The following is a 24,491-nucleotide window of genomic DNA, read 5'->3' as shown; positions in this document are numbered from 1 at the left end:
GAGAAAATATATCCATCCATCTGAGGATGAGTGAATTATGGCTACCACTGCGAAAGAGTAAGTCAAGGTCATCAGAGTAAAGAGGTGGGGCTAAACTAAAATCAAATGTGCATATTGGACATCTTGTGGATGTATTACCCTTGATATTTTATGCCTAGAATATATAGTGCACCCATCGGCGTCACAGCCAATGCCCTTTGAACTTTAAAGACCACATCCGCACGCCTGAATGGCCATAGTTCAACAGCTGTTCGATCCGTCGGATCTTGGGTGAGTTGCTCCCGAACTTCGCACATCTACGGTGGAAGCCACCCACCTCCGGATCGCAGACATTGACCAAGCGTTGAAATCAAGTGCATTAATTTATTACACAACAAGCAGATTGCTTCGCAAATCAAATGAACATTTACGGCGCGACCAGATACAAGATACAAGATACGAGAAAAGTGCATGGCAGCCGCATAATCAATACAATTTGTGCGTTACGCCTGGATGCGACGACAGACGAAAGAGAGGGGTACACAGGGGCAGAAAGAGAGGCATATATAGCGGGGGCGGAGTATACAGATTTGTTGGGATCGGTACGCCGGCAATAGCCAACTGGGCATGTCAGCCAACGGCAGCTCGTGCGGATCAGGAAAAGGTTAACATACAGCCAAGTGTTTGTATTATTTTGGTCTAATGGGAATATTTTTAAAAAGCAAAGATATGTAATGCCAAAGTTCAATGCACAAATTTGTTATAAGAAGAAAGTCCGATTTGTTCAAAGAAAGTGCCCTTAGAAAAAATGAACGTTCCAATGACCCCATAAAATCGTATGGAGATGTGAGGATGAGGATGAGGGTGAGGGTAACCATGTCCCTGATGGCAAACGCATGCCACCCACCAGGTGGGCAGTTATGCGCGGGGCCTTCCTGTCTTCGGATCGTGCCCTGCATAAAGTGGTACACTTAATTGCGCGCCAAAGCGATCCATCGCCAGCTACAAGCCCCAATCCCCAATCCCCAATACCCAAGTAGCATCCCCCACCGCCAAGCAAACAGATTGTTCCTTTTCTTCGTCGTCGTTTTTGCCCACGGCGTGTAGCGCACTTAATATTTATTGTTTATTTACACAAGCGCATTAATCGCAAAGCGCAAACGCGCCAAAAACGAGCAGCGCAATTCACTGTAAAGGCCCCGTCGACCATCCCCATCCCCAACCCCATAGCCATCCCCATTGCCACCCAATCCCATTGCCCCACCACCCCCAGCATTTCGAATCGAGAGATTCCCAGCCAGAGAGGGCCAAGTTCCTAACTCAATTCGATGGAGGTTAGACAGCGAGGAAAATGCAAAACAGTGTGATGGAAATGTTCAATAAATGCAAATAGGGAAAAGTGCACAAAGATACATCAAATACATTGTATAGCAATGCTAAAAACAAGTTGGAATTATCCATTTCATTTATTACAATTCATACTCTCTTATGGTTGTTACTTGGTATCTCAGTAAGCCCTTGATGAAACATAAAACTGTAGTGCTTAGCCCTTTATCCCACTGTCGCCTTTGCCTTTTGCCTTTGGACCACCTGGGCCCATGGTGATTTTGGGAACTTATTGCGTTTCAATATTTAGTTTGGAAATGAGCTTTCTTCGCACTAGCTCATTTAATTGCTAATTTATGGTCGCACAGGTAGCGATGCCTGTTTGAAGCGTTTTTGATAATTGCGATTGCTGATTTGTGGCCAAATTTTTGCAACTTTGTGCCAGCGGGCAGCGCAAAAAGCGACGATCGCGCTGCTGCTCGTGGAACAAAAATAAACAAAATGCCCTGGAAATGGATGCGATTTGTTGCTGTCTTGTTGGGGAATTAAATGTTTGGCGAGGGGGATGGAGGTATCCATGATGGGTTTAATGTGTATGATGTGGATTTTCCCACCAAAAAATAGTTACTTGTCATCCGGGCCGAGCTTCATTAATTATGCAATCAGAAGTAGCGGCTAGAGCGATTTAGGGGCATAAATCACACGCTCATCATTCGAAGGCATTCGAACGCAATGTTCGACACAAAAATTTGCATAATTCCTGGAAGGCAGCGTCATCGTGCCGAAAATGCCCACAGATCTCCGGAGAGATCGGGGCGAAATATATGCTCGTCAAGTGGCTTAATAGCTTGGGGAAAACAAGTGAAGTTCAACAGTTTGGAGAGCACTCGAGAGCGCCGTCGAAAGGAAAACACTCCAGTAGTAGTGGCCAAGAATAATCGCAGATGACTCGGGATCGGGGGATCGGAATCCAATTCGGACTCGGATTTGGCTGTGCCAGTGCACTCCGGATCGGATTCAGCCACAGCCTATTGAAAATGAAAATAACTTAATGCAAAGTAAGCGGCCAACAACGACAACGCTCAACTGTTCATGAGCAAACAAGGTTGTACATGGAACACGGAACATGGAGCTCGCCGCACGGCCATCTCAGCTCGCTGGCTTCGTTGGCTCTTAACGAGGCCGACATCAAACAAAACGCTGGCCAAGCAACAGGCCAGAGTCACAAGGCAACAGGCAGCCAGCAGCCAGCGACCAAGAGCAAGACCAAGACCAAGACCAAGATCTCATCTCGATCTCGAGGCTGGGCTTCACTGCTATGTAAACAATTCCTAGGCAATGTGTCTGTGTGCGCCGCTAACATTTCACTCAGCATGCTTTGGTCGCAGGAGCTGCTGAAGGGAAAGGGATCGAAGTGGTGGTACCCTAGGATTTCATTAAATTCAAGGAGCAACACAACTGCATTGATAACTAATAACTTTCTCTTAGTTAACCAGCTAAATCACCATCCGGAAACTAATCAAAGAGGTGATTCGATCATAGAAGATCATTTAGTTGTAATCACTTTTGAAAGTACTTTTCAACCAACCCAATTTGGCGCCTTGTTAACGCTTTCCCGACCAATCAGCCAATACCCCCCATGATAACCAAGTGCTGGGCAGCAACAAGATCACTCCACTCTTCCCGCGCCGCGCGATCACTGGTAATGTGAAAAATTTCTTAGTCAAATATTGACCAGGGCCAAGCAAGAAAGAAGATCCAGAGCTGACGAGGTTGATGATTTTTCAATTTGGGTTTTGTAGTTTTCCGCTGCGCTGATCTTTTGGCCGGCTAAACAGAAAATGAAAAAAATAAAAAAAAGAAGTCGAGGCCTCGACTTGCAGCACTTTAAAACAGTTCATTTCTTTTGTCAAGGCGTTGGGACGTTCGAGAGCCATTCGTTTAGAGATTGCCGCTCGGCAAATGTGGCTGGCAAATGACAAACAGGCTACCGAACAAGTTAAAATATTTAAACATGTTTAGTGATTTGCTGTTAAGTAGTCGGTAATGCACACGGGCAGTTCAGGAAGAAAAAAAAGAGGAGAGCATGCAGTGAAAGAAACGGATTAAAAAGTATGATGTTTATATAACAGAATATGTGTTTTAAATCCCCAATTTATTCACATGAATATATTGGCCTGTACTAAGCGAGATATCTGGCTGTATAGATAGATAGATAGATAGATAGATAGATAGATAGATAGATAGATAGATAGATAGATAGATAGATAGGCAGATGGACTTGGCCGCTTGAACTTTGCTCGATCGACAATCGTCAGGTAGGAAAGTATGGATGATGACAGCTTTAGCGTTGGCGATGATCAACGATTTAGCGGCACTTGCTGTTGCAGTTGCAGTTGCAGCTGCAGCTGCAGAATCCGCATCTGAATCCATATCCACATCCAAATCCGAATCCGAAGAAGCTGGCCCAGTGTTTGTTTATTTATTTGCCTTTGGCTGTTAATAATTTATGTAAGAGCGTGTGGGCACTTGGAAAATAACAAACATCGCTCGCCGGGTGCATCCACAAATCTCCTGGAGAAGTGTAAAGAAAAATTGTGATTTTGAACTTGACGGCTCGAAAATGGGCGGCTCCCTCCTTTAATTAGCATTGGTAATGAGATTTTAATACTCCCCGCGATGGGTGTGTGCGTGTGTGTGTGTGTGTGCGTGTGTTTGTCGAAAGCGCAGCGATAATGCCCATTGATCTCAGGCGGCGTATGCGTGATATTTGTCGAGTCATTTGGCCGAGCTCGAGTTGTTTGGCCGAGCTTCGATTTGGCTTTCTTTGTACATAGTTCATTCATACTAACGGTACGTGTGGAGGGGCAAATATTGAAATGTACTAAAAAGAAAGTGATTACGATATGTTTCATGTATGTATCTATTAGCTTTAATAGCTTATCCTTCAAAATAGAACCACAATGTCGAACACGTAGTCAACATTCGTGTGAATACATTCGATTTCCGTATATCCCAAGAATTCACCAACAGCTTTATGTGCCCACAAACACCCACCCATGTACTTAGTTTATGAATTTTTTAGTTTTCCATTTCAAAGCTGCCCACAGTCTTCCGTTGACTGATCCAATTTCTGGGGAACCTTGCCACACATTCATCAGTGCAACTTGAATCGAAAACAAACCATTAATTTGCCAAGCAAACTTCTATCGAATCGAGTGCCTAGAACATCATGCCATATTTCTTCCTGATTTTTGCATTCGCTAAAAACTGGCTAAAACACTTACAAATTGTTGAAATTCTATTCTTGGAAATACACTTTCAATTATTATTTCCCGCTAATACACACACAAAACGCGGGGCGACTGGCAAATAAACAAAGCGAGTCGAAAAATAGCGTAATAGCAAATAGCAAATAGAAAATAGAAAATAGAAACAAAGTCTTGGGATTCCAAATCAGTGCGAAATATTTGCATTGATTACGTGAGAGAGAGCCGCCAGTGGAGAAAATCCTGCGCATAAAAAATATGCCAAAAGCAAATAAATAAGGCGTCTGCAGCAACAGCGAGTGTATTTCTGTATATTAAGTGGCCGAATCCGAACTAAACAAATCGCTAAAGCCAAATAGCAAAATAGCAAAAAAGTGAGAACAAGTGGCACGCATGGGAAGTCTGCCGCAGACCTTATAATAAACAAATGGGCTGCCAGAGCAATTGCACGTAGCGTACGTTTTAAACATAAACAAACCAAAACAAAAGCCCCTGGTCCAGCCAAACCAGCCGAAAAAGTTGCCCATAAAAATTTCAGAGGCACTCGCATCAACGGCAACTTGTATTCCATCGCTAGACGAAACGCCACATCCAAATCCAAAATCAAATCCAAATTCAGATACTCTGATTGTGATTGCGAGATACTTGTGCCGCGGGGCAAGGAAGCCGGGACTTTCCGGGGCGATCTCTTGCTGTGATTTTTATGCACAACAAGCTGCAGATGAGCGGCAAAAAAAAATCAGTGGAAAAAAAGAGAAAAAGGCAATTTTTAATCGAAACGAATTAATGAGCAGCGCAGAAAGCGAAATATTTTTGTTGAAATCGTTAAAAGAAGCGCACGCCTGCCGATGATGATGATGTCCTGCAGCGCCAGCCAGCAGATACAGATATACACAGAGAGAAAAAACTATAAGGATGTATTATAACTACATCTATATACACTACGTAGATGTATTAAGCATCTACAGATAGCAAGTCTTCCTAAAGAAAAGTTCAAATATATCAGGAAAATGCTTTTGACTGATGCTCGCAGATCAACAATTGTGTGTGTTGATTGTTTGCTTGTGTTTTTCCGCGTGTAGATACAGCCACAGATCCAGATACAGATATGCATAGTTGGAGTAGCCGCTTAACCTTGACCACGCCGCCCAGCTGGGATGATGATGCTGCAAAGTGGGTTCTCCAAGGAAATATCCCATATATATTCCCAAAGCCCCTCAAATCGACGCAGCACCGCAGCCACCTGTAAACGGCTTTTGCAACAAAATCTGTCTAAATATTTTGTGGCTGGGAGAACGAAACATTTATGATTTGTGGCCGCGCAATGAAAATGCGTTCATGGAAATGAGGCGAATGATTTCGAGGCCAGCTGTGAAAAAAAGGCGAGAAAAACCAAAAAGAGAGAAAAAACATATTGCATACATATGCGCGCCTTGCCGGCCGGTAAAATATACACTTCTATCTATATCTAAGTATCTACTCTTCCCTCGCCACTTGTATCTGTATCTGTATCTGTATCTTCGCCTGCTCTTGGCCCACTGAAATTTATGTTTGGTCATTAGCATCAACAAGCTCGCCTCGCCTATCGCAATTAAGTTCCCAAAGTATTTCAATTATTTTAATTTATCCGTGAATTCGACTATCCATAAGTTTTTATGGCCCGGCCCATAAATGCCATAAATAAGCACTCTTTTCTCGCAGTGGCTCCCTCAAAGCGTTCCGATCGATTGGAACATTCTCAATTTCAATTGACTTTTATGGTTTAATTATTTACACGCTGAAAGTTGCATGAAAATTTCCAAGGCGAATCGTTTGGTAGGCCCAACTCGATGGTCACGGCAGTTCAATATAGTTCCGATAGTTCATTTACCCGCGGAGAGCCTTGGGCCAACAATTGCGCAGATTTGATGAAATATAGGCACACTTTATAGGGTGGAGACCCATGAAACTGATTCAAACGGTGCGAGGGTATCAAAGATCCATCAGTTCGGCACAATAATGAGCATGGGTTTAATGTGAGTTTATTTTGTTTGATGAAAAGTGGGACAAGATATCAGTCGTCTTCTAGTGTTTAACTATATTTAATATATTAATATTTGAATTGCATTGAATACTATTCAATGTGTTTAACTATATTTAATATATTAATATTTGAATTGCATTGAATACTATTCAATCTATTATACAAATATGAAATCAGACAGACACACTTTTCAGCAAAACTATAATTCTTGGGATTAATTTCACCATATTCAAAGTCTGTGCGAACAGTTCGCAAAATTTTGCATGTCATGCATATTCTTTGAAATGTACTACTTCACATACTTGTCGGAATTTTATTGGATGAAAATTTCCCGGGCTTTTATTTCTTTTTTGGGCAAAAAAAGCGCCAGCCAAGCAACCGCAGATTTTTCCACTTTGGGTCGTAGGCGAAAGTTTTCCATCATCGAGATTAGGAATCACCTGGTATGTGAACTTCCTGGAAGCGAAGTTCTTTCGGATAATTCCCACCGACAGCGAAACGATTCGAGTGAACTTGAGTGTGAATTTTGATTTTTTTGTGCTCAGATCACTCAGAGTCAGAGGGCAGAAAAGTCGGATAGTGGCAGGCAGGCAGCTTCCAGCTGGGCAGAAGCGGTCACCAAATCGATCGCATTAGTATCTTAATCATGGCCGTCACAGTCACAAATTGAAGCGATCCATCAGGCAAAAATTTGAGATGATTCTCGCCCCTCAGCCACTGTCTGTCGCCGTCTCTTTCCCTTTCTCTCTATCCGTCTCTGTCCGTCCCAGTCCGTTTGGGGAGCTCAGATCGCACTCGTAATATCTGCAACCAGTTACGGGCTTTGGGGTCGTAACTATATCTGTGCTTACGTATATGGGCAAATCGCACATGACTCGATCGATCGATCGTTAGTGGGCCGCAAAAGCTGCTAATTTATAAATAGCCCAGCTAAAATTAACTTTTTGCGGTTTGCATTAATAAAAGCAAATGCTATCGGTTTTAACTGGATTCCGGTGTATTAGCAACCAGATTGCGCTGATGGATTCGATTCGGATCAAGAAGCCGATCTTGATCCCCCAGTTAGGGGATTCAAAGGAGCTAATATAATATTACACTACCTAATTTATAGATCTAGAAATATTCTTCATACACAATCGTAAGATTTGTACATTTATTAGGTTAATATAAAATGATAAATATTACAGGGTATCAGGTCGGAGACTACCCCGCCAAATTCCCCCTCAAATGATTGATTTGCATGCAAAATCTCGGCCGCATTAGTTTTTATTGCAAATTTCTTTGGAACGAGTTGCACCTGAGCCTTCGTGCCGCTGCCTCTGTTGCACCTGAGTGGCTGACTGGCTAAATGGCTGAGTGGCTGAGTGGTCGAGAGTACACTGCAGATATCTTGCCACCTGCTGGGCTTTTCGGGGTTTTCACTTTCAAATCGAGCTCGCTTGACGCCGCCTGATTGACAGCCGGCAGTTTGGGCGCCACAAATAAAGCTTAATTAAATAAACTCGAGTATTTGGTGGGGGGAGGCAATAATAGCTGGAGAAAAGGGGAGCTCGCAGTGGCTATTGCTATATGTGTATATGAACGTGTGCGGAGTCGATCTCTGTGCATGCTAAAATAAATAAATAACCAATTTTTAATTGAATTTCTACCTACATTTTTAACCTGTTTGACGGCATTCCGTGGCAATCAACGTCTCACTGCCATGCCAGTTGGTGGAGTGGTCGTCGTTGTCGTCGTTCGTTGTTGTCGTCGATGACGCTCGTTGTTTTTGTTTTTCTTGTTGTTATTGTTGTTGTTTTCATTTTTGTTGCTATTGTTGCTGTTGCTAGTATAGTTGTTGCTTTTATTATATGCATAGTGGGTACACAGGAACAAATGTAGTCCTACTTTCCGTTTAAAACTAGTAAAGCCAAAGGAACAAACCATATTTATTTCGACCCCCGTTTGCCATGAAAGATGATCGTTCTTCCAGCTTCATACACATTTTTTATACCAAATTTTTTTACGGTGCAGCTGCTGCTGTTGCTGTAAATTGCTACAACCAAGCGCCGTTGCCGCCTCAGCAAACCTCGTGCTGCTTTTGCGACCCCTTCTTGGCGATCCTCTTCTGCTCGCTGTTATTATGATTTTTTCCTCTTTTCCAACTCACAACAAAGAAGACCTTTTGCCGTGATGCCAAAGGGGCGACAGGGGGAGGGGAGCGGGGAGAGTGGGCGCTTATCAGGGGCGGCGAGGTAACTGGGTGGTGGAAGGGGAAGGGAGGGGGGACGGACCGGCGGAGACGACGAGGCTACCGCCGCCTTAAAAGTGAAGTCAACTGAAGTGATAGCCGCAGAAGCAGAGCGGAGCTGGAATAAACGCGTGTCCCACTCAGACCCCAAAAAACAGGGTGTCCACAATGGCGAAATATCTTAAAATTATGTTCAAGCAATTAATAAAAAAAAATAGAAAAGTATTCAGGAAGTTTACTATCCAATTGTATCAGTTTAAAGTTTAAACTCAACACGTATGTAAATTATTCAGTACATATCACACAGCCTATTAAGTTTTAAATCACTCAGAAAATGGATTAAATTTTTGTAAACTGACATACTAAATCCTTAATCACCCTGTTGCAGAATTAATGTGTGTTTGTGCCACTGGCACTTTCTTGGCCTGATAAGAGATTTGCATCAATGAAAATGGAGCACTTTGGAGTCGGAGACAAAAATGTAAATGCACCGCAGGATGTTGACTTTTTCAGTCACTCTGACTAACTGGAAAATCCCCTATTACGATAATGTATTATAACTAGAAATAAATATTTATTTATCCATAGTGACCCACTGGGAGCTGTAAAACTGAAAACTTTAATGCAGCTATGAAAATATGCACTTTATGGTTTGTTTGCGCTGCAATTATTTGTTGCTGCTGAGGTTTCCTTGAATTTTTGTGGTTGGCAACTAAGACATGTAAATCTTGTTATTGAATGGGTTGCAAAGATCTGGATTTCGAATCTAGTTTACGCTTTTCGAATCCAACCGAAAGTGGTTTCAACTGCCGTATCCAGCTAACTGTGAAGCCGTCCATAACTATCTCTCTCGCCGATGATCATGAACACCGCGACGTTGTAATCAAACAAACAAACAAATAAACAAACAGTGGATAAAAGCAGCCGAGGAACGTGTTCTGTCGTCAAATGTGTGTGAAGACTACCGAAAATTGGAACATCTTAAAAATAGAAAAGTAAAGTCCAAGTTAGGCTTGTATACTGTATATTTGGCAAAGCTGAACCATGAATGAATTGCTTTCTTAAGTACAATTTGCTTGGTAAATTCCCGAGGAAACAACGACCCCTAATCAATCTGCTGTGCGAATTTCCTGCTGGCCCACTTATCAAAAACCAAAACAATTGTTTGAGCAACTACAAGGCTCCTGCTGTACTATTTTTCCGTACTTCAAACTAAGCTCTGCTACGAAGTCCACTGATTAGTGTCCCATTGCCAGTAGACGACTATACAGTATAATTCAGTCGAGCAGAAAGCGAAAATAAGTGACTTGCGTTGGCTGTTTATTATCGTTTCCCCCCAGAAGCTCGAAAAGCGATTTCAAGTTCGTTAAATCGAATTCGCCAGCGGCAAACAGCTGACTTGCTTCCTTCGGAATGCCCAGAGAATATATTCCTATAGCTGGGAAAATTGAATTCAGAATGAAATAACAAAAAGCAAAAATAACAAACGGAAAATATGTACGAGTATGTCCGACGCATAACTGTAAATGTAAATGGTGTCCCTCCATTTGAGGCTTATCGAATAAAAATAACTCATAAATAAATAATTAACATGAAATGTGTGTGTGTGTGAGAGCGCCAAGTGATTTGAACTTTGAAGGCAAGACAAGTTGGGCTGAGTTATGAATTTATCTAAAATCACAGCATGTTGTCGTGGCTATTTCCCATTTGACAAGTGGTCTGGCCCAAGTGTCAGACATGATAAATCATATGCAATAAATATATATCTGCGAAATTGATATCGATTCCCATATTTTTGGCCGTATCTATCACTGGGGCGGCGAGAAAGGCCTGGGGGCAAAAGTGAATTGGAAAAAGTAACTCAAGTTCGCATATTAGGCATACGCCGCGTTGAACGCCGAGTGAAACTACGGCGCTTGGCATCTTCTGGACCGAAAAAACCAGTATGGCAGGGTTCTCAAAGAAGATGACCTTATACAATATATTTTCGAGAGAGAATTTATAAAATAAAAAGCAAAATTGATCAGTTCTCGATTTGACAGACAGAAGACACAAGACAGAAAACCGAAGTTCGTTGCCAAATCGTGTCGTTTCGTTTGGCCACCTTGAAGCTGAGTTCATTCATCTTCGTTTAGCATAGAAGTTTAGCAGGTGATTGAGCTGGGCTCGCTCGATTTTTGAATAAAAATGTGTACCGGGGATGGGCGGTGAACTGATATGCTGAGATACTTGACCAAATATTTTAGAGCCACTCTTTAAAAGTAAACTTGACTTAGCCAAAACTATAAAATAAATAGATTAGTTTGCAGCTTTAATAATTAAAAGCACAGAGGTTGCTTTCTTTAGAATCAAGCTTTAAATTGTTTATAAAAAAGATACATAATGATGATAGTTTATCTTCAAGAGCTAGCATTGAATCATTCTTGCTTTGATGATGATTTAATATTTTAATTTTAATTTTAAGCTGAGCACCAAATGAGCATCAAATCACACTTCTTGTGCAATCCGAGTGGTTTGCCAGTCAAGGTGTATCCCATAAACCATAAACCCATCGAGCGGCAGCCAGCGATATCGGATATCGTTCTCGGCCGCCTTGGGGCGCCACATCAGGCGGAAATCTGGCATCAGAATGGCCCAAACGGTAGACCGAGGTGCAAAGTCCGGGCCAAAAGCACCTGAGGCATTAGTTGCAGTTGCAGTTGCAGTTGCCACCTGCTGCAGCCTCTTGCCCCACCCCGCCCCGCCCCCCGCACTATTCCATGGGGCAATTCAAGTACAAGCGAATACCAATGGAAATATTTTTGTGGCTGTGTGTTGTGTGTTGTTTGCATGGAAACGTGATAGCAAAAGTTGTTGCTGACCAGGCCAAGTTGTTGTTGCCGTTGCCGCTGTTGCTGTTGCTGTTGCTGGCCGCATCTGCTTGTGGAATTTATTTATCGTTAAGAAATGCGTGTAAAATAAGTGAAACTATTGGGAGTCTCAAGCCTCCAGAGACTGACCAGTTTCTTTTGGGAACGTACAGGGGGGGAGATGGGGTTGCTAATGCCACCACTTTTGATAAAAATGTTGGCCTAAGCCAGTTGTTGCTGCCTGCTGATGACCAGTAGCCACTTAACTTGGCCGAGAGCGGGGCGCAGCGGGCATGGGCAGCAAATTATTGCCGCATTGCTCAGTTGTTGTTATCAGCAACGTGATTTGCCAGGCCAAGATGAATCTTGGAGATGGAGATGAAGATGAAGATGGTGGAGATGGTGGAGGTGATGGGATGGTATGAGATGAGATGGAAGTGGAAGCCAGCTTCAACTTGGCTGCTTCATTGCGTGCTCACGATTTTTATTTCATTTTCGTCGAATTTCCGAAAGTGGTAGACCTTCATGGTCTCTTCGTCAGCTGTTGCTATACATCTGTGTGACTATATCTTATTATATTGCTGCTGTGTTGCCGATGTTTTGCTTCTATGTAGCTGCTGCTGTGCTTAGTTTTGTTATCGGACTTTAGTTTTGTGCTTTTGCACATTTCGAAGCTATCAGTTTCCCACCTAGCCAACGGGTTTGCTGCGCTTCGCGAATGCAAATGGAAATCGCAGTTGATAAACTAATTGAGCCTAGTGGGGTGAACTTTAACACTGATTTAGTGCACCCAGTCGCATTAGCAAGGCAAATCGAATAAATCGATATAGATACCGATTCAGATGCAGATTGAGATTCAGATTTCGATGCTGATTCCCATTCCAATTTCCATGTGGGATGGCTTATGCAATCGTGATCGATCAAACCAAACGATACCAAAGCAAAGCGAAGCAAACCCAGCCACGCCCAGCCAGTCACATATAATTATTCAATTAGTTAAATGGCGTCATAAATTAACGAGTATATGGCATATGGTCAAAGGGTTTCTACCATGGCCAATGTCAGTGTCAGCCGCTAATTGTGAGTGGTGTGGAATGCCGTTGATTCAGTTCATCACTTGGCCCCCATGAATATGCAAGTGACACCCGATCTCCACATGTCTCTGCCGATAATGTCCGGGGTCTAGAGATAGAATTTCACTTTTTCCCCAGAGACTGGCGTAAATCTGTCGAAACTTTGTGCAGCGATATCAAGTTGGCGGAAGAGACTTATCTAATGGCAAACTTTTTGAAATAAACTCGACTTCCTCGTTATAAATAAGATGTATTGTTTTGGAGGTGTCGATCTTAATGTAAATGTATCAAAGTTAAATGGTTAAAACTTATGTGTTCTGCAGTCTCAGTAATATACTGCAGTTCCACTTCTTTCAGAAGTAATCAACTAACTTCTGGGTTACATGTACTTATTTCTTTCAGTTTTATATTATATAATTAATCAGCCTGTCTATATGTATGTCTATATATGTCTATCTATATGTGACTCACTGACGCATTGCACCCAGTTCCAGTTTTCCCAGTCAGCTGTTTTCCCCAGCCGTTCAATTGATTCGATTGATCTCGAATTGGACACGCGGCCACCATGGCGTATGCGCATTATTTGCTAACTCTTTTCTTGGCTTGGCTTACCTGGTGCACCTGCTGCACGCCGCTCAGTTACGCTCCAAAATCCACAAATCCTTTGGCTGCAACTGCAACAACAACCAATTCTGGCAGTTCGCGAACGTCGCATACATTATACACTGGTTCGACTCGGATATCCACTCAGATACTTTCGACCTATCTATCTCTCTGCGGCTTCGATTCGATTCGGATTCGATTCGACTTCGATTTTGGCTTATGGAAATCACTGGCACTTCACATGTTTGCTGCTGACGATGGTGGCCAAGCTCAGATTTTGGCTATTTTCGATTTGGATTTGGCACACAGACACATCACACACTCACACTGGCACTCACTCGCAAGAATGGCGGAATGGTTACGAATATATTATCTGATACCGAATCAGTATCAAAAATCGGAGAGGCTTTGAACTGGCTGACGAGCGATCGCGGAAACGAGAGAACGACGGGTGATTTTTTCTGTTTTTCTGTGGTTCTTCAGGCTATCAGCGACTATCAGCGTTTAACTCGGATTTACTTTATTTTATGGCCGCAGAAACCGCGAACGATTACAGAGCAGAAAAAAAGTGATTAGAGGCTGTATATTCGGTTGTAACAAGCGATCTTTCGCCTCGATTTGGCGACACTCTGTGGACGAACGAACGCGTTTTTCGGTTCCGTACAACGAGCGTTGAGCGCAAAAAACTGAATGAGCGTCCACAGCGGCCGAGGCAAGGCAAACAGGCAGGCAAAAGCGATCCGGAGACGGAGCAGCAAAAGCAAAAGCAAAAGCAGAAGCAGAGCCGAGCAGCAGCAACAGCAACATCCAAGCAAAGCAAAGCACAACACAGCATAGCAGCAACAGCAACAACAGCAGCAACACAAGCAGCAGCTAGTTAGTTAGTTTTCAGCTCGTAGTAGTGAGAGTCGATCGCACACACACTGCCGACCACAAAAGCAAGTTGCTTAAGTCGCTCAAAGCGCCATTTAAGTTGAGTAATTAAAACAAGCTGTATGTGTATGTGTGTGTGTGTGTGTGTGTGTGTGCGAGTGCGATTAATTATTAATCAAGCCAAAAAAACAACAAGCAACCGCTAAGGCAACAATAACAAACAAGCCAGACTCACAATTACAATACTTCAGCTCTCTCAGTCGCCGTCTTCAGTCCACAGTCTACAGTCTACACAGAGTCTTCGGTCTTCGGTCCTCAATCTTTAGTCTTTAGCGTTCAGTCTTCTGTCTTCTGTCTCAGCTGCGATATCTCGACTTTCTTCAAGCCTCTCTCCGAGCCAAAGAGCCACAAAGCTGTTACACATTTGACTTTTCGGCGCAGCGGCAACTGGTTCGGTTTATTTTTGGCTCCAAATCTCGGACTAAGCCACGGACTTCTCGAGACTGCAGCGCTGCTAATGCAAATCTAAATTGATTGCAAAATGCTTAGAGTCCGAGCGGACAATCTTTCGAGTCGATCGGCGTTGCCGTATGGTTCGGCTTGTTCGAGTTATAGGAGCTAGATCGTCTTGAGATATGCTAAAGTGAGAGTTTAATGCAGTCGAAGTACAAAAGTCAGACTCAGCTGATAAGTTTTACAAGATCCCCGGTTTTATTTATTCTTCAAAAATATAACTAAAAAACCTTCATTCTTTGTTTGCATCTTGAAACTAAGATTCCTATTATAATTTAAAAACCTTTATTCTTTGTTTGCATCTTGAAACTAAGATTCCTATTAGCCAACTGAAAAGTATTGCAAACATATACCCACCATATCAATCATACGCCGCGTGTGCCCATCTGGCAACGCTAGCTGCCCAAATCCATGCAGCACACTCAATTGATGCCGCTGAACTTGTTGTTGTTCCTGCCGCTGATATAATTAAAATATTGCACTTGTTACTTTTACCAGCTGCTGCACCCCCCGTCCCTTTCGCACAGCCTCTCTTCCCGTACATATGTACATACATACATACATACATATATTGTCTTTGCCACAGGAACACAAGTGCAACGAAACAAGCGGCCGAGGAGCAGAAAAAGCACAACAAGCACGCTGACAACATCGACTTCATCGTTCGCCGTGTGTCGTGTATTAAAACTTGTTCATTGGAATTTTCTAATAAATCAATAAACGCAGACAACACAGCGCACTGGAGGGGATGGGGCTCCAAAGGGGGGACTTTAAAGAGGGGCTCCAAAGAGGGGGACCAGCGGCGTCTTGGCACACAGCTGGCGGCATCGGCGGACCGACGGACAGATTGCCGCACGCATCTCGCAGATTGCGCATTTTATAAATAGCTGCCGCATTTTTTTTCTATTTTTTAAGGTTATGGAAAATTTTAGTTGTTGTTATTATGATTTCTTGCTATTTTCCTTTCCAACTCGATCAGCAGATCGCGATTGTAGGCTATGGCCAAGCGGCTGCATTGACAACACTTTCACACAGTCGATGCACCCAGAGAAATATGGATATTACAATCAGGTAATTCCATTCAGTAAAAGAAATGTCATCAAATAAGTAAATGGATGTCTATGATATTAAAGTGTATGGTGCCTTTCAAAGTTATGCTAGAACATGTAAGCATTTGGTAAAAATATGATTAGCAAAAGTGCACTTAATTTTTCTTTGTGTAGAATACTCGCTTAGCCGCCAGTATTTCCGTAAATAAAGCGCTTGGGAAGTGGCAATTAAGTTAACTGTGGGCTGGCCACAACAATCAGGTAAACGCCATGAAATGAACGCCAATCGATTGCCATTTTGCACATTTATTTATCTATATTTTCTATAAGTAACGATAGCTTCCTATTCTTTGTCGCATTGCTACAAATGCTGGCACTTCGATGCGGTAATAAACGTGATGAGGAGTTGAGTTTTAGTGCGTTTATCGCGACGACAACAATGTTGCCACTAAATTTGCCATGTTCCAGCCCGATATGCTAATAGGTCTAATAGCTTTCGATTTGGCCCGCTTTACATGCGACGAGTCCGTTCGGCACATTCTAAATGTAAATAAAATGGAAATTCCTTAGAGTGGCACCACCACCAGCAGCAGCCGCAAAAATGAACAAAAAATTAAAAAAAAAAAAAAAAAAACGAAGTGGAGAGGCAAAAACTTGTAGAACAGGAGGAGGCACTTGTTGAGAACTTGGCTGCCTTGTTAAACGAGCCTGCAACACCCAGCAGCAGCAACAACAACCTCAGCAGCAGCAGCAACAGCAGGAGCAACAACAGCAACAATAAACAATGTTGCAATGCTTAATTATTTCAGCGGCAAGGAATTCCTCGACGCAAACTTGAACTGCTTCTGGACTATGGATGTTGCATGTTGCTGTTGCTGTTGCTGCTGTTGCTGCAGCAACTCGATTGCGCTGCCTTACACTTGAGGTCGTCTGCTGCCTGGATTTCAGTTTTCTGCCTTCTCCACTCAGGTAGCTAGGTAGCCACAGCGAGATGCAGTCTTGAGTCCTCCAGCTCAATCTCAATCTCAGTCACGTTGGTCAACGGCACCGAGGCGTCTGTGGCCAAGTCCCTTTGCCAAGTCCATGTTGCTGTTGCGGTCTGCCGCACCTATTTGTAATGCATTAATGGCCCAGAGTGCCCCGGGGGCAAAGAAGCCAAGAGCTTCGAAAAAAAGAGCCGATTGACATTAAGCTGCCCATTCGGCATATGGGGAGATCAGTGCTTGTGATAAATGGCAAGTAGCAGCCCGAAATTATTAATGCCAACATCAACATCGGTTAGACATAATTGTTGCGATGAGCATCGGTACTCAAGTGTTGCAAGATCGGAAAAGGTTTTGTGGCGAGCTAAGAGCTTTGTGAAAACCTTTTAAATTTGATGGCATTGTTAGATGCATTTCCAAAGACTTGGTTAAAAGAGAAATCAATTTTTATAACCCCTACTCAGATTGGAAGCATTTGCGACTTACAAAGTTATTACTGTGGAATGATTTCCGATTACAACTTTGTGGTAAATGTTGTAACTTTCAACGTAGAGCACTTATTTAGTGCTACAGCAGGCTGAACTTTGGATTTCAAAGCAATTCAAAGCAGACTCATGCAGATAACAGCAGACCCTCAATCCAAAAACAGTACAAGCTACAATATGAGCATACCCACTTAGAAACATACGATGAACCGATATAAACTAGTACTACTGGGCGACGCGCAGGTGGGAAAGACGTCATTGATGAGCCGCCTCCTATATGGAATGTACCAGGAGAGGTATGAGCCCACAGATGGCGTACAGCTGACCTCGTTCGCCATTCAAACCGACCACGGAAATATCCGCTTCAAAGTGTGGGACACCGCTGGCCAGGCGGAGTTGTGTGGTCTGCGCGATGGCTACTACATCGGGGCACAGTGCGCCATCATTATGGTCGACGTGACCTCGCCCGGTTCCTATCAGAGCTGGCACCGCGATCTGGTGCGCGTCTGCAATAAGATCCCGGTGGTAATCTGCGGCAACAAGAATGAGCCAATGGCGGAGCGCACGGAGAGGAACCTACAAGCATCATTTGGGCGGATGAACCTGGCCTACTACGGCATTTCGGTCAAGTGTAAAACTAACCTGGAGAAGCCATTCCTGTATTTGGCACGTCGGCTAACTGGCGATCCCAAGCTGGAGCTTCTTAAGCCCCCAAAACCACCCAGTTTAATAACATTGTCAAAGGAGACACCTTCTGAGGAAGAACACGAGGGATAACTCCCTTAATTATTTGTGTTTCAAAATTCATAATCTGTTCGCGGATACGGTTCTGTTGACGTCTTTCTCCGGCACATGCAGCGGTACTCGTCGCAGACCCGGTCGTCCTTGCCATCGCACACATATGGTGTGTGTTCGGCCACCAGCAACGTGGAGGAGACTCCAAGGAGCAGAAACGACAGCCAGTGCATCTTTGTTAAGGATCTCTCTCTAAAGGCAAGCAACAGTCTTTGGGAGTTTAACTCAGTTCAATATTTTAGTTCGACTGCAGCGTATCTAAAATTTTAGGCACGCCTAATGGCTATTCCATATCGTGTAAAATGTGAATTTATACGAGCTTTTAAACTTTACCCTTTCGAAATTTATATTGAAATAAAAGTACTTAAGCTGAAGTCTTAGATGAAGTGATGGGCGGGGAAAATGAGTTTATTTAAATGGTTCTGGTTCTTCAATCACTCTTTCGGAGTAACCAGTGTCAAGTTCATTGCCACAAGAGTTCGCTCTGCCCCAAAACTCTGTCCAAAATCGGCGCCACACACATCTGGTTCAAATTAAGAGATTCCATCCGAAAGTTTCAAAAGTGAGTCACATGAGTGTAGCCAAGAGTTTATTTCAGCAGAATGCAAGTGCTTTCCGTTTTTTTCTGGAATTTGTGTCCATTTGCCCCCAACTAAGGCAGCTGACAAGAGAGTCAATTGAACTTTGCCTATATTATATGTGCTTGGAATGAACTTTGCCATTGTCTAGACAAATTAAGAGCAGCGGCGACCGAATAAAATTTATGTATGTCGCCCGCAGGCGTTGCGGTGAATAGTGTTTAATTGTTGGCTTTGGGGCCACGCGGCGTATACGCAATGTTGTCCAGTGCCACTTGTTCGGTTTTTTTTGTTGTACATACGAGTATGTGATAAGCGTCGTCAGTTTGTCTGGCAATGAGATGGCAGCTGGTAGCTGGTGTTGCGCTATTCTGGGTGTGATGTCATAAGTCAACAGAAGAGGAATCTATGCTATATGGCGATCGGTTCGGAGATCGTTAATTAAAATTTCCAGCGAGTACTTCATTAGCATCGTCGTCAGCTGCCACGCGTTGCTCAGCTGCCGCGCTCCAATGCTTAATTAATAAATCAACGCGACACTTGCACTCCATCTTGGCGATGGCCGTATCTGCTGCCCCGATGATGATGGTGATGCTGCTGTTGATGATGATGATGATCATGGTGATGGTGAGGATGAGATGCTCGCCGAGATTGTTGCCATGCCGGGCCAGACAAATTGACGCGACATTCCACGCCTGTGGGAGGGGAGTTGCTGCTGGTGGTCAGTGGCTAATAGAAATGTTAAATATAGCTGCCGCCGATGATGATGACATCTGTGCCATCAAACCGGAAACGGAAACGATTCTAATCGCCAGCCACGGATCTGCTAGTGGGCCCTTCGTGTCCACCAGTGGGCAGCTCAGCTCTTAATTGGAGGCAGGCACTTCCTGGTCTTTAATCACAGAAGCAAGCTCTTGTAATCTTATACATATTTTACAAATTTTGAAATGCCTTACAATTTCCCGTTTAATAAAAAGTTAAAGTCTAGCACACTTTTTAGAGGTATATAGCTAAAGGAGCTACTTCACAAATATAAGTAGAAAGTATTCTACAGCAAAACATATCACTTGTGTCTTAGGAAAATTCATCACGGAGACAATTGACTTTTGTGCGCAGTAGGTAGATATATCAGATTTGTCATAGCATTTTTTCAAAGGAATCAGAACTTAGTCATCTCAGAAGGCGTGCACTGCAAAACGTAGTTAATAACAAACCCAATCGAGCAAAAATAGCACAAGAGAGCGACTGGCGAATGTGATTATTTAATAATTGTTGCATATGCGCGGCAAAATAATTATACTACTTATACATATGTGCTGGTGTTCCACGCGAAGTAAACAATAAGAAGCGTTGATAGAAGCGGGCAAAACAATCACAATTAGAGAAATATGCAGTCAAAGTGTTAGCAAGGAAGTAAAAATCGCTGAAATTGCAACTGGGCGCGCGTCGCGTTTTAGTTTTTCAGTATGTCTAAAAATAAAGCGAAGCAAATAAATTTACATTTTTAATTGCAATTATCGCTGGCTATTGTTGTAGTTGCTCGCTGGCTACTGTTTGCCTTTGGCGTTACGAACAATTAAGATGATTTATTAGCAGCGCATTTTTATGAGACGCAGTACAAAAGAAATGGAAATTAAATGGAAATTACTCAGATATATTTATGCTCCGTGGTGATCGCATATACAAATTGATTTATCACATCTGTCGTTCGGTTGGCTTGCCTATTGCATGGCACATAATTACAATCAAGACAATTCCAGGCTGATTTCATAACCGGAGACGAAAGCTAATTGCCGTTTTATGCTGTCACTGAAGACCGTCTCAGAGCATAAAGATCACAAAATTATTTTCATTTGAATGGATATTAAAAATGTTAATGAAAAAAGTCGTAAAAATTTCATAGAGCAAAATTAAAGAGGAAAATCGTAAAAACAAATTTAAACGACTATTGCCCGTCTGCGGTTCAAGAGCAGCTCCATTAACGAACTGCCCCACATATATAAATGTATATATATGCAAGTCTACAACTAAATGGATTTATAGACGAGCGGGGGCGTTACTCTACGGCACGACCAGGAAATGCAGATCCATCACATTGGTACCCGTGTGTCCAGTGAGCACGTGGTGCTCTCCCTGCGCGAGATTCTTGTAAAAGTTGTAGCTGTCGCAGTTCCGCAGCGTTTCGGCCAGTTCATCGAGGGTGTGATCACCCAGATAGGATTCCACCACACTGCTGTCTCCAAACGCTCCGGCCGCATCGGTGGGTCCATCGATGCCATCAGTTCCGGCGCTCAGGAAGGTGCAGTCCCGTATGGCCTCGTCGCGATGCAGAGCTTGCGACATCAGCAGGGCTAGGTGCTGACTCCTGCCGCCCAGTCCTTGGCCGGAAACCTACGGAAAAAGATTTATGAGTTATTTGTTGATCATTTTGAGGTAGCTACCACAAACTTTAATGACTGGCTCTCCTCCACAGATCAGGAACAGTGGCTTCTTGCTGCCAATGTGCTCTTCTAGAGCCCTCCGAAAAGCCGGATAACTCCTCTCTCCAAAGGCATACCTCTCCCTGAGCTGGGGATCCAGGATGCCCTGCTGCTTGGCCTCCTGGATGCCGTGCAGCAATCGTTGATAATCGCCAGCCACTTGGGCCACGTCTCCTTGCACAGCACAACTGAGCACGCAGGGAATGTAACCCAGATTTTCGGCCTCCTTGGCCGCTGTGGAAGTGGCTATCACATTGCTGCCCACCACAAAGACCTTGTGCTCGGGCAGCGATGTGTTGCTCTGCTCCTCCGGCTGCTCAAACACCCGCTGTATTTCGGGGGACAGCTCCCCCCACACACTATGCTTCTTAAGGATGTCGGATGGGGATGCTCCCGCCTCGGGTTGTATGGTAGGACCGCAGGCTATCAGCTCCAGGGGATCACCGATGATGTCGCTGAGCACAAAGGTCACCAGGAGTCCCGCCTTGCCGGCAAACCTGGCCAAGCGGCCGCCCTTGATGTCTGAGCAAGCAATCCTGACAGCATTAATCTCCTGGATGCTGGCTCCCCGCTTCATAAGCTTATCCGCAATGCTTCGCTTGTCCTCCAAAGTCAAAGGTGACCGGGGCAACGGCAAAAGGGCAGAACCACCACCCGAGATGAAGACAAGGAGGATGTCCTGGGCGGTCATCTTCTCGGCCAGCTGCTTGATCTCCCGGGCTGCCTGCAGAGCATTCTCATCCGGCAGATTGTTGGCTGCTCCTTCGTGGACAATCAAACCAGATGCAACAGGTGGTTGGAACTGCTTCAGGGTGTTTACCGGCACACTGAGGACTCCACCAGCAGAGGTGGCTCCCAGATCCTGCTGCACTTTGTTGGCCATTCCCAGGACTGCTTTGCCAAAGCCAACTATGTGGCAAGTCTTCCCGCTGATGTCCTGCCCCTCTCCATTGAGTTTTATGGATATATCCGCTGGGTTTTCCCCGATTTGAGGCCGCAAGTCGAACTTTTGGAAGTCAGCGAATACCTTCTCTGGATGCACGGCGTTTACCGCCTGGACAAAGATCTGGCGCATCTGCTCCCAAGTCTGTCGCTTGGCCATTATGTAAAGGTGCTTTAGACGGGGCGATCCTAATCAGCGATGCTGATATTCCAGTTTTACTTATCATTTTCATAACAGCTGAAGATATTATATATTTATTAGTGCGACCTCAGGCGGAAGATTCGAAAACACCAAAATGTTAGGCGCGGATTAAAATAACTTCACTTGGTTTCGATCGAGATATGCAAGTATTAGGTACAGATTTATTTCAGGAAAGTAAAAATAAATTTAAAAGAGTTTGTCTTTTAATTTTTAAACTTCGAGTTTGTTACATATTTGTCAATATTCTTTTATACGGAGTCCCCCTATTATGTTAATGTCCTGTGTCACAGACTGGCTGCTATGTTACGCATTGCTTAAAGTAATGTTAACAGATACTGTTATTTCAGTGAAAATCAAACGCAACTGAAATATTCTACAATTCAAAGTAAAAATAATTCAAATATTTTAAATAAAATGTAAATACCAACATTCCAACGTTGAGTAAATAAAAATCGATTAACGTGTTGTCTAAACAATTAGCCAAACTAATTTACCAACTCTCTTAAAAATGTTTGTTTATAGCCCTTAGATTTTAGCCTACTAAATCACTCGTTCGCATTGCTTCTTGTCTGACACAAATTGGTACTGGAGCCCACCATTGGACACACCCATATGTCCCTGTGTGGGTGCTTACATAAGTATCCCACCGGCTCAATCAGTTACCTGCCCCATTTAAATAGCAACCGCTCGTTTCCCGGAACCCAGTTTACACCCGGCATTAGAAGCACGAGTATACGGGACATGAAGTCGACAGTGTGCCTCGCTTTACTGAGTAAGTTATTCCAAAACAAAACCACACAGCAAATCTATGACATTGTCTACATAATCAGCCTTCATTTGGAGAAGTGCCGGTGCCAACCTGATATGGGATATTTTTAATCCCACCTGCCATATTGTTAGTGGAGAATGTCCCAATAAAAACGTATCCTTCTGGCTGTACTCAAAGTAGGTACAAAGATGATTAAATAACCAACAGATATAATAACTAATTTCACAGTTCCACCCGGGAAAACCCTATCCTGCTGAATCCCCTTGACCTAAATCCGTGGGACTTCCAACCGCCACGTCCTTTGAAGATACTCATCCATGGCTACACAGGTGATCGTGACTTCGCTCCCAACTCCTACATACGTCCCGTACTCCTCGACCACGAAGATGTCTACGTTATCTCCATTGACTATGGACCACTTGTGCCATATCCCTGCTACTTCCAGGCTGTTCAGAATCTTCCCCTAGTCAGTCAATGCCTGGCCCAGTTGATCAATAACCTGGTGGATCGGGCAATCGTCGCAAACGACCAAATCCACCTGATAGGCTTCAGTTTGGGTGGACAGGTGGCGGGGCAGACGGCCAACTATGTGAAGAGAAAGCTGAAGAGGATCACTGGTCTGGATCCTGCAAAGCCCTTCATCATCCCTGGACCTGAGTCACGAAGATTAGACCAAGGAGATGCCGATTTCGTGGACGTCATCCACACGGATGTTTTCCTTCGCGGGGTTCGGCTCCCCTCTGGTCATGTGGATTTCTATCCGAACTTTGGACTTCAACAACCTGGCTGCCTGGAGGAGGGCATTAAAAATCTCAGTAGCTGTAATCACGAGAGGGCTCCTCGCTTTTACGCCGAGTCCATAAATTCCACTGTGGGTTTCTGGGGGTGGCAGTGTTCCCAGGAAATTCAATTTCATACATTTTGTCCCACAACAGAAGATCAAGTTCTAATGGGCTATCACGTCTCGGATGAGTTGAGGGGCTCGTACTACCTCCAGACCGCAAGTAAATCACCCTTTGCCCTCGGAAAAATTCCGGTTGTGGACAAGAGAAATACCCTGACCAAGTCCCATTTGAATTTCGATCACAATGAAATCGACAATGACTACGAGTCATTGTTGGAGGTGTTCCTTGAGGAGGCAGTAAAAGTAGTGGACAAAATGGATGAAGCCCCTTTGGATAAGCAGTTGAACTGACTCGATCAGCCGGAAGATGAACCTTTGTCCAGAAATTCCATTTTGTAGGTAATGCAAAATGTAATAGAAAATGTATGATATATTTTTCAAATTTAAATTTTGTAACATATTATTCAATTTTATACGGAGCTTCCATATTATGTTAATGGCTTGTGTCGCAGGCTGGCTGCTATATTACGCAGTGCTAAAAATAATGTTAACAGATACTGTTATTTCAAAAGTGAAAATCAAACGCAACTGAAATATTCTGCAATTCAAAGCCGGAAAATAATTGA

General features: G+C 43.6%; 5 protein-coding genes across 5 annotated transcripts in view; 2 read left to right on the top strand and 3 right to left on the bottom strand.

Moving 5' to 3' along the window:
• The window catches only part of LOC6526571 (protein decapentaplegic), a 33,699-nt gene extending 19,653 nt beyond the window's left edge, over positions 1–14,046 (bottom strand). The window contains exon 1 of the mRNA XM_015197940.2: positions 13,362–14,046. Within this exon, the coding sequence (XP_015053426.1) occupies positions 13,362–13,464 (103 nt within the window). The 5' untranslated portion in view covers positions 13,465–14,046. The remainder of the gene's footprint in view (positions 1–13,361) is intronic.
• Positions 14,047–17,359: 3,313 nt separating this feature from the next.
• LOC26535284 (GTP-binding nuclear protein Ran-2) lies at positions 17,360–19,691 on the top strand. Its single transcript, XM_039370665.2, has 2 exons — positions 17,360–18,612; positions 18,708–19,691. Exon 1 carries the CDS (start codon positions 17,460–17,462, stop codon positions 18,030–18,032), a length of 573 nt encoding a protein of 190 aa, XP_039226599.1. The 5' UTR covers positions 17,360–17,459; the 3' UTR covers positions 18,033–18,612; positions 18,708–19,691.
• On the bottom strand, positions 18,011–18,223 carry LOC26536137. The gene has a single exon (XM_015199215.3). It carries the CDS (start codon positions 18,221–18,223, stop codon positions 18,053–18,055), a length of 171 nt encoding a protein of 56 aa, XP_015054701.1. The 3' UTR covers positions 18,011–18,052.
• A 570-nt stretch (positions 19,692–20,261) lies between the features above and the next one.
• LOC6526568 (glycerate kinase) lies at positions 20,262–22,296 on the bottom strand. Its single transcript, XM_002087642.4, has 2 exons — positions 21,077–22,296; positions 20,262–21,019 (listed from the first exon to the last, which is right to left on the bottom strand). The coding sequence occupies exons 1-2, from the start codon at positions 22,208–22,210 to the stop codon at positions 20,690–20,692; spliced, it is 1,464 nt and encodes a 487-aa protein (XP_002087678.1). The 5' UTR covers positions 22,211–22,296; the 3' UTR covers positions 20,262–20,689.
• Positions 22,297–22,928: 632 nt separating this feature from the next.
• Positions 22,929–24,313, top strand: LOC6526567 (pancreatic triacylglycerol lipase-like). The gene is made up of 3 exons (XM_039370871.2): positions 22,929–23,024; positions 23,083–23,197; positions 23,250–24,313. Exons 1-3 carry the CDS (start codon positions 22,994–22,996, stop codon positions 24,214–24,216), a joined length of 1,113 nt encoding a protein of 370 aa, XP_039226805.1. The 5' UTR covers positions 22,929–22,993; the 3' UTR covers positions 24,217–24,313.
• The last annotated feature ends 178 nt before the right edge of the window (positions 24,314–24,491 follow it).

This window comes from Drosophila yakuba, chromosome 2L, assembly GCF_016746365.2.
Source record: "Drosophila yakuba strain Tai18E2 chromosome 2L, Prin_Dyak_Tai18E2_2.1, whole genome shotgun sequence".
NCBI classification, from domain to species: Eukaryota; Metazoa; Arthropoda; class Insecta; order Diptera; family Drosophilidae; genus Drosophila; species Drosophila yakuba.
The sequence above is the reverse complement of the archived record's forward strand: the minus strand, read 5'-3'. Positions and strand labels throughout refer to the sequence as shown.

Coding starts and splice junctions, on each gene's coding strand:
- LOC6526568 (XM_002087642.4), bottom strand. CDS start 22,210: ATGGCCAAGCGACAGACTTGGGAGCAGATGCGCCAGATCTTTGTCCAG. Junction 21,020..21,076: donor GAGGAGAGCCAGTCATTAAA/GTTTGTGGTAGC, acceptor CTTTTTCCGTAG/GTTTCCGGCCAAGGACTGGG.
- LOC26536137 (XM_015199215.3), bottom strand. CDS start 18,223: ATGCACTGGCTGTCGTTTCTGCTCCTTGGAGTCTCCTCCACGTTGCTG.
- LOC6526567 (XM_039370871.2), top strand. CDS start 22,994: ATGAAGTCGACAGTGTGCCTCGCTTTACTGA. Junction 23,025..23,082: donor AGTGTGCCTCGCTTTACTGA/GTAAGTTATTCC, acceptor CTACATAATCAG/CCTTCATTTGGAGAAGTGCC. Junction 23,198..23,249: donor TCCTTCTGGCTGTACTCAAA/GTAGGTACAAAG, acceptor CTAATTTCACAG/TTCCACCCGGGAAAACCCTA.
- LOC26535284 (XM_039370665.2), top strand. CDS start 17,460: ATGAACCGATATAAACTAGTACTACTGGGCGACGCGCAGGTGGGAAAG.